This window comes from Tupaia chinensis, unplaced genomic scaffold (assembly GCF_000334495.1).
Source record: "Tupaia chinensis unplaced genomic scaffold, TupChi_1.0 Scaffold143886_1, whole genome shotgun sequence".
In the NCBI taxonomy this organism is placed as follows: domain Eukaryota; kingdom Metazoa; phylum Chordata; class Mammalia; order Scandentia; family Tupaiidae; genus Tupaia; species Tupaia belangeri.
This window is the reverse complement of record NW_006203737.1, coordinates 686,299-695,978: the sequence shown is the minus strand read 5'-3', so window position 1 is coordinate 695,978 and position 9,680 is coordinate 686,299. Positions and strand designations below refer to the sequence as shown.

The following is a 9,680-nucleotide window of genomic DNA, read 5'->3' as shown; positions in this document are numbered from 1 at the left end:
TTTATTAAAATAGAGCAGACACAACAAATCACAAATATCTGAAGGGAAGAGTGGTTGTCATTATCTGTATTTCTTTATTCTTCACATAGTAGTTCCAGGACCAATAGATAAAAATAATAGGAGCTATAGGGCAACAGGTGGCATATTGGTTAAGGTGCTGGACTCCCACATGGCCGACCAAGTCCCACACCTGGTAGCTTGAAAATCACACCAGGCACATGTGCATGCGTGCCCAAAAAAATCCCAGAAAGAGAATGGAGGAGAAGGGATTGCAGCATGGCCATTCTCCCCTGGGGGTTGATTTCTCAGTTTGCCTCTCTCTGTCTCTGTCTGTTTCTCTCTGGCAAGTGCATAACCCCTATAGCAAAAACCTTAAAAAATAATAATAATAATAGTAATAGGAGCTTGTAGTTTGATTCAAAATAAGGAAGATTACTGAGTTTTGCAAATGAGAACTAGGGTTGTTTCAGACACATACACTCTGAAATTGAAAATACACAATCACAATTAAAAATGTACTGGCATGTGGGTCAGGAAGTTTTGATTTATAACATAGTAATATCAGATCACTTTTAATTTCTTTTATAACCTCAAAATTCAATGGTTCTAAAACATAAGGTGAAATCCAAAGAACCTTCCTTGTGTTATAATTGGCATGGAGGTATTCCCTAATAAAGAAAAGGTATGTAGCATGGTATATTCTGTGATGATAACCAAAAAACATACAAATACCTCAATGCTTTGAGAATTAAATTATGTTTTTTCCTCCATGTTCAATGTCCTTTTTCTTTTTTTGGAGAGGTTTTTTGCTACAGGGTGTGTGTGCTCGCCAGACAGAGAGAGACATAGAGACGGAAAGCGAAAAATCACTCCCCAGGGGGGATGGCCACGCTGCAATCCCTTCTCCTCCATTCTCCTCTCGGGATCTTGGGCATGCACGCACACGCGCCCAGCGTGAGTTTTAAGCCACCGGGTCCGGGATGCGAACCGCAGTCGACTACGTGGGAGTCCAGCGACATACCCATTATGCTAACTGCTGGTTTCCTTCAATGTCCTTTTAATACCTAAAAATGTTATATTCAAGGTAATTACTTTAAAGTATTCTTTATTTCCTTTTTAAAAAAATTTCCACATGTGCTTGCCTGAGAGGGATGGGTGAGGGTAGTGAGAAAGCACTCCCCCGGGGGGGATGGCCATACCTAAATCCCTTCTCCCCTTCTTCTCCATTCTCTTCTCTGGATTTTGGGCACATATACATAGTCACCTGGCATGTTTCTGAAGCTGCCAGATCTGGGAGCTCAAACTCCACAGTTGGCCACGTGATATCCAGCCACCTTAACCACCACACCTTGGGTTGGCCCTAAGTATTCTATATTTCTATAATAAATTGCATTCTATTAATCTTAGTCCCAAAAATGTTATATAGTCACATTATTATATAGTATAGCGGAAGTTATTTTGTAAATTCTACTCTTTGTGGGTATTGCACTCTCACATTTCATCCCCTTTCTCTAAGGCTCTATAGTAGCTCACTTAAAGTCTATTTTATTTATTTTTTATTTTTTTAGAGGTTTTTGCTATAGGTCGTGTGCACTTGCTAGACAGATAGAGAGAGACAGAGAGACAGAAAGCGAGAAATCACCACCTAGGGTGGGATGGCTATGCCACAATCCCTTCTTCTTCATTGTCCTCTTGGGATCTTGGGCACACACACACACACACACACACGTGCCCAGCGTGAGTTTTTAGCCACCAGCTCCGGGACACAAACCACGGTCGACTACGTGGGAGTCCAGTGATGCAGCCATTATGCTAACTGCTGGTCCCATAAGATCTTTTTTGAAGAGAGATTTTTTCTATAGGGCGTGTATGCTAGCCAGAAAGAGACAGACAGAAAGCAAGAAATCAACCTCCAGGGGGATGGCCACGCTGCAATCCCCTCTCCTCTACTCTCCTCCCAGGACTTCGGGCATGCACGCACACACGCCTGGCATGAATTTCAAGCTACCGGGTCTGAGACCCAAACCATGATCGACTACATGGGAATCCAGCAACATAACCATTATGCCATCAGCTGGTCGCAGGCTTATAAAGTCTTTAATAAAATTTTTTTTTAAATCCCTCGTCTTTTCCATAAGACTTTACAGTCCTCAAAATGGACAAACAGAGAGAGAGAGAGAGAGAGAGACAAAGGAGGAGAAAGCACCCCCTAGTGGGAATGGTCATGGTGCAATCCTTTTTTTCTCTATTTCTCCATCCTGTTAGAATTTGTGTGTCCAGTGTGTCTTTCCAGCCACCAGGGCTGAGATTTGAACTGCCATTGGCTGTGTGGGATTCAGTTTACCATGTACTTTAACCACAACACTGCAAGACCAGTGCAATCTGTATTCTTTTGAAAAGCATTTCTTAAAGCTTATAAGCAACCCTCCCAGCCACACCAGGACTAAAGAACAATGAGGCTTTAGTGTATATGCATGGCTGGTACCCAAAATCAGACATAACTAATGCTATCTCAAAATTTTACTAAAGTGAATTTAGACATACACCACGTTAATTCTTTTTAAAAATATATCACAGTTGGGGACCAGCAGGTGGCATGGTGGTTAAGCTGCTGGACACTCCCACATGACTGACTATGGTTCGAGTCCTGGACCTGGAAGCTTGCTTTCTCACTTCCTCTCTTTCTCTCTCTCTCTCTCTCTCTCTCTCTCTCTCTGCTCAAATTAATGAATGAATAAATAAAATAAAATAATTCTTTAAAAAATATATCACAGTGAAATTTCATAAAGGAATGAGTAATCTCCCAAGTTGTAAAGTATATATTCTGCATATTATATATAATTTATAGAACAATTTTACTCACCAATTCCATTAAATCTTTTAACTTCCCGATTTCTTCTGGAATGGATACCAGTTTATTATTACTGATGACCAAAACTTTAAGGGGAAGATCAAATAGGTATTTTGGCAATGTTGATAAAAGATTTCGACTGAAAAGAATAAGAAAGTCCTACTATGAAAAATATATCTAAAGCCTGACATGTTATGTTGAGAAAGAACAAATCACCTAGAAAATAAATAATAAGCAATCACTAAGTAATATCTTAATAATCATTTAAAAAGTGCTTACTTTGTATCAGGCATGGTGCTAAATTCCTTACATGCATGCTTTCATTTAATCCTAACATTAAACTCAGAAGATAGGTGGCATTATCTCCATTATGTACATAAGAAAATGAAGGTTAAGGCGGGGTAAATGACTTGCCTAACCACAGCAGAGATTCAAACATAAGTCTGACTGCAGAGCCTGTGGCCTATGATACTCAAAAATTCAGAATGACTCTTTGTAAGCTAGAGAATGACGAACCTCACTCTTGGGTTTAATTTTGGTATATTCAATACCTCCATGTCTCTAACTAGAAGAAAGCTCCAATGATAAAATTTCCTGCACTGTGTTCACATTTGTGAAAGAATCAATGGGACCATATCTTCAAAAACATGTGGTAACCTTAAGCCCACTCCCTTTTGTCATAGTTGATGGTAAACGGGCCTACTAGAACCTCAGCTCAGAGTTGAAATAATAATCCTGTCTCTATAGATACATTTAAACATAGCAACCACTATTAAATATAACAGTAACTAACATTTATTGAGTGCTGACTGTGTGCTAGAGCCTGTTCAGAGCACCTGACATGAATTAACTCAAGTAATGCTCAGAACAACTTACTTGAGTAAGATAAGTACTATCATAATCCCCGTAACACAGATGAAGAAACAGTCACAAAAGGATTAAGCAAATTGTTCAAAGTCACACAGCTAGTAAGCAGAAGAGCTCAGAATTAAAACAGGCAATCTGGGGACCAGCAGATGGCAAAATGGCTATGTCGCTGGGCTCCCATGTAGTCAACCACGGTTCGAGTCCCAGGCCCAGTGGCTTAAACTCATGCTGGGCGCGTGTGTGTGTGTACCCAAGATCCCGAGAGGAGAATGGAGGAGAAGGGATTGTGGCATGGCCATCCCCCCTGGAGGATGATCTCTCGCTTTCTGTTTCTCTCTTTCTGTCTTTCTGGTGAGTGTGCATGCCCCATAGCAAAAACCTCTCAAAAACAAAACAAAACAAAACAAAACAAAAAAACACAAACAAACAAAAACAGGCACTCTGACTCTGGAATCCTTGCCCTCAAACTACTAAGATCAAATTTATATGCCAATGCAGAATGACTGACCCAACTGATTTCACTACCAAAATATTTAGTGTTCCTTTCCATTTACATAGTAATAAGCACTAATAAGCAATAAGCTCTTATCTTCTCTATTTTCCAAAGTGACATTTACAGACCTACACCCAGCATTTTATATACTGTGCACAGCAACAAAAGAAGAATGTTACTCAAAGGAAGGCATAACACCCTTCACGCTATCTTATCCCTGTAGAGGATATGCAGAAACACTAGAATAGCTTTAATCGCATGGCACAAACAGACTTTTAGAAAAGGAAGGTAGGACCAGCAGGTGGTGTGGTGGTTAAGATGCTGGATCCCACAGGGTTGATTCCATGGCTCAAGTTCCGGGCCTGGTAGCTTGAAAAACAATGCTGGGCACATGTACATGTGTGCTCAAAATCTCAAGAGGAGAATGGAGGAGCAGGGATTGTAGTGTGGCCATCCCCCCGGGGGGTGATTTCTCACTTTCCCTCTCTGACTGTCTCTGTCTCTCTCTGGTGAGCCCACATGCCCTATGGCAAAAATAAATATTTTTTAAAAAAGAAAGACAACGCCTGCCTAGCTACGGTGACACAACAATATCAAAATAGTCTGCAATGTTGGAAGCTATATGAAGATTGGAGTTTGGTTCCCCTGTCAATCTGTACATGCCAGGCATGCAAACATATGCTCATAATTCTGCTACCTGGGATGGATGTGGGGAGGACCACTGCATGAAACCCCATTGAATGCTTTCTCTCTCTCTCTCTCCATGAAGAAAGAGATTAATATACTTTGGAAGAAAAAAAAAAAGACAATGGGCCTCAACTAGGAATCTTGGCCAGGCTGGAATAATGTAAAATATGCTAGGCACATGTCACAATTCTTCATACTTTCAGTGTCAGGCAGGCAGACTGGGAAAACAGTCCATCAGGGCCTCTTCACACTGATGCACACAACCATCTTTCTGGAGAATTTCACTGAAGACGGGAGTTAATATACAGAAACAGAGTTGAAAAATCATCTTCCAGGTATATTGGCATATGTTAACCAAAATTTTTAAAAATGGGAAAAATAATGACAAATTCATTCTAATACTCCCTCAGGTCAAACAAGTTTTAAAATGGTTTCTTTTCTTCCCTGAAAAAGTATGTTTATTGAATTGGCACAGTCATTTCTCCCCAAAATCTGGTGTCTTCATGCACAGCTAGTATGTAATTAACCACTTTTTTGTTACACGTTTTAGGGAGCCAAAGGAAGTCAGTCACTGAAACAAATGTTAGTTCAATATATTGGTTCATTGGAAAAGTCATGCCATATTTTTTTTTTATGTAACAATGAGTCATGACTTCTCAGACAACTCATTCAAAAATTTGTGTGACTCTAAACAAAAATCAAGAGTCACCTTTTAGAAATCCAAGCAAGATAGAATCAGACAAAGTTTTAGTATATTATTCTAAGATATACCATGTTAATAGAGGAATGTAATTCAGCTTTTGGCAAATCATTTTTTCCCCATAAAAGAGCAAAATGAAACAAAAAACAAAGACAAAACTTTCCTAAATCTCTCCCAAGAAAGATCAAGGAGCTATGTACCCATAGAGAAAGGAGCAACTCAAACAACTGCTATCTACAGACGAAAATTTCTCTCATTCATTTTAATGTATAAAGTAGATTTGGGTTAAAATAATATATAATATAACTTAGTTGAAAGGAACATTATTGTTTATGTATATTAATTAATTAATTACTTCTATCTGGGTATTCTGACAAATATCTTGGTAATGAGAGGGAAGAAGCTGTTTCTTCCAACAAACGCACACACAAAGTTCTAAAATGAAGTAACAATACACCAGTATCCATTCAATGCAAGAAAAGTTTTCTTAAACTTACTGAGTGTTCACTCTTTAATAAATAGACTAAGCTAAGAATGAGAGCTCTACAGTCAGACTGCTTTGATTTGAATCTTGGCCGTCCCGCTTGCTGTGTATTTGTATGAATTTGGGCAAATAGCTTAATTTGTCTCCTCATCTGTAATGGAGGGATAGCAGTACCTATGTCAAAACGCTGATATGAAAATTGGATGAAATGGCATGGATAAAGCATCTGAAACACTGCCTGGCACTTAGTAAGCACTTATTAAGTATAAACATAAACTGTCATCCACTTCCACAATTTCTAACATTCCTATTCTGATCTATCCATCTTTGAAGTAGTATCACAACAAAAGTTAACAAGAGCAAGAAAAAAAAAATCTCAAGAATTGTTTCTTTATAATGTTTCAGTATAACTAACGATACATATAAATAAATCAGTATTATGTTAGTATGATTTCAGATTTCAGGAAAATATGGTCTAAAATCTTGTTATTCAAAAAGAGGTCAAAAAACCAGCAGTCAGGCAATGGCATTATCAGGAAGCCTGTTAGAAATTCAGGCCCCACTGCAAAGCTAAGAAAATACACTCTGTATTTTAATAAGATCCAGGTGATTCTTTGCATTAAGGTTGAAAAGCACCTTTCTCAAGATGCTGCTCTCAAGAATAAGACCAAAACCTTACAAAGTAATATGAACATTATAAAAAAAACACAAATAAGATATTATTGAGAAAACTATAGGCTAAATAGCCAAACTGAACACATCCTTTGGCTACTGAAAATGGCTAAAACCAAAATCAAAATCAAAATTTTTTTCAATAAATTGTTTCCTTACCTAATGTTAAGGTATGTCAACATCTGCAAGTTTTTAATGGCTTCAGGAATGGTTTTGATTCAATTATGATATAAATTTAATGTTTCAAGAGGTGCAAATAACCAGACATCAGAAGGAATTTCTGTAAAACGATTTCTGGAAAGATCTGAAAAATTAAAATAGTGTTTGAATATCAAAGATGCACTTATATCTATAGTAATTAGCAGAACTATTTTTATATTTGCTGAATTTCTTAGAATCTAAACAACTACTTAAGATATTATAAAATGTTATCAACCTTGAAGGCAAAACATCATTTGGAAATATTCTCATATATGGGACCAGCAGATGGCATAATGGTTATGTCACTGGACTCCCATGTAGTCAACCGCAGTTCAAGTCCCAGACCCGGCAGCTTGAAACTCACGATGGGCGCATCTGCGTGTGTGCCCAAGATCTCGAGAAGAGAACGGAGGAGAAGGGGTTGTGATGAGGCATGATTTCTCACTTTCTGTCTCTCTGTCTCTGTCTCTCCAGTGAGTGCATGTGCCCTACAGCAAAAATATCTCTTTAAAAAATAAAGAAATATTTTCATAGAAATGTTGGTTAACAGAAACAAAATTACATATAGATGAGAAAAACAATTTCTACTGTTATAAAGTACAGTAAGGTACATATAGTTAACAACAATTTACTGTATATCTTAGAGTTGCTAAAAAGAGGATTTTAAATGTTCCCAATACAAAGTAACGACAAATGGTTTACATCTACTAATTATTCTGATTTGATCATGAAATATATCTTGCACTGAAAAATCATATCATATCCTATAAATATGCATAATTATCATGTCAATAAAAATTGTAAAAGAGCCCCAGCCTAGGTCCATAGCATGTTGGACTGTAGTGCTGGAAGCCACATGGCCAAATGGGTTGGTATCCCAAAGTCAGCCTGAACATATGCTGGGCGGGCCATAGGCACCCAAGATCCTAAGGAGTAAGAGGGCTGGGGACAGGGGATTGCGGCTAGAAGAGACCCTGTCAAGGGTGTTTTCTCTGTCTATGCTCTTTCATTTGCAATGGACACATACACTCTCTTATCATAAAATACAATAGAAAGGCAGGCTGGGAAAATGGTAGTGAGCGTGCGGGGGTGTGCCTGAGTGTGTGTCCCAGGGTGAACTTACATAACTGAGTGAGTGTGTGTGCAAGTGTCTGTCTGTGTGGGTACTCAGGAACGGGGGTTCTGGTTCTCCGGGAGGGGAAACCCGCCACTATTGCCACCAGCCCTGACGCTTCTTACTGCAATTTTAAGGTATGTTCCATCTTGAGAGATTTTCAAGGTCCACCTCAGGAAGAAGCCGTCAGAGGTGGCAAAGTGGCAAAGGCCTGGACACTCACCCCTACTGCTCTGGCCTGCAGTGCTAGGCCAGACCACACAGCTTGGCTTCCAGGTCCCAGGGTCTAGGGACTGTGATTTTCACCAGGAAGACAGCTGTTGTCCCTCCACTACCACTGGACGCCGCTGAAGCTCCACACCTGAGCAAGACTAGAAGGCTGTGGCACGAACGTGCCTTTGGGACCCAGGGTCTGGGAACAGATATTCACCAGGTAGGCAGATGCTGCCTTTTACCTCCGGCTGCCCCTGGAACCACAACAAGCTTTAGAGAGACCACCATGCCTTGGGCCCAGCCTTGCTGCTGAGACACAGTGTCTAGGAACTGAAATATTCGCTGAGGAGGCAAATGTTACCCGCCCCCCACCCCCCATTCCCTGCCTGTGGGCCACTGAAACCGTGAACCTGAGAAGCCCTTCGCGTCCTCCAAGGAGTTTGGCCTCAGCCGTACCCTGCCTGGTCAGGCCTGCAGAGCAGTCTACAGCATGACCCAGCCACTGGGACTCAGGGTCCATAAATTCAGATATTTCAGCTGGAAAGTCAGCTGTTGCCCACTGCCCTGGGCACCACTGGAACCTGGAGCTTGAGAGAGTATAAAGAGACTGTGATGCAACCAGGAGCTAGGGGTACCCACCAGGGGCAGAGAGAAGCCACTGGGGCAGCTCAGTCCAGATTAGCCCACTGTACCTCATTTAGCACCTGGTCTACTCTCGTGAAAAGAACCTCTCAATGAAGCTCAACTTGCATACTGCGAGGAATGAGACCTATTTACTTAGCAAAATAGTAATAATGTCTCTATTCAAAACATATATATATAAAAAAAAAAAAAATCTCTATTTTAAAAATATATATATATATACACACACACACACACACGTATATATTACACACACACACACGTATATACATATATACGTGTGTGTGTGTGTGTGTGTGTGTGTGTGTGTGTGTGTGTGTAGAGAGAGAGAGACTGATTCTCATTCTTACCTAATGTAAAATTTTAGAACTGGCAGTGGCCCCTTAGCCCAGTGGTTAAGGGACTTGGATCCCATATGGGCAACCACAGTTAGAATCCTGGCCCCAGCAGCTTGAAAAACATGCCTGGTGTGTGTGCACGCATGCCCCAAATTCCAACAGTATGGAGAAATGGAGACGCGACTTCGGCGTGACCAGACCCCACTGTGAAGAGCTTTCTACCCTCCCCATCTCTGCCTCTCTCTCACCTCTCTCGTCTCTCTCAGAGCACCAGCCCTCTAGCAATTAAAAATATTTAATTGGCAGGCCAGCAGGTGGCATGGTGGTTAAGGTTGGTCGACCACATGATTGACCACGGTTAGAGTCCTGGACTTGGTGACTTGCCTTCTCACTTTCTCTCTCTCTCTCTCTCTCTCTC

General features: G+C 40.4%; 1 protein-coding gene across 1 annotated transcript in view; it reads right to left on the bottom strand.

Moving 5' to 3' along the window:
* The window catches only part of LRCH2 (leucine rich repeats and calponin homology domain containing 2), a 155,906-nt gene that overhangs the window by 107,677 nt on the left and 38,549 nt on the right, over positions 1-9,680 (bottom strand). Inside the window, 2 exon segments of the mRNA XM_014582870.1 lie at positions 2,864-2,990; positions 6,914-7,058. Coding sequence (XP_014438356.1) covers positions 2,864-2,990; positions 6,914-7,058 — 272 coding nt within the window.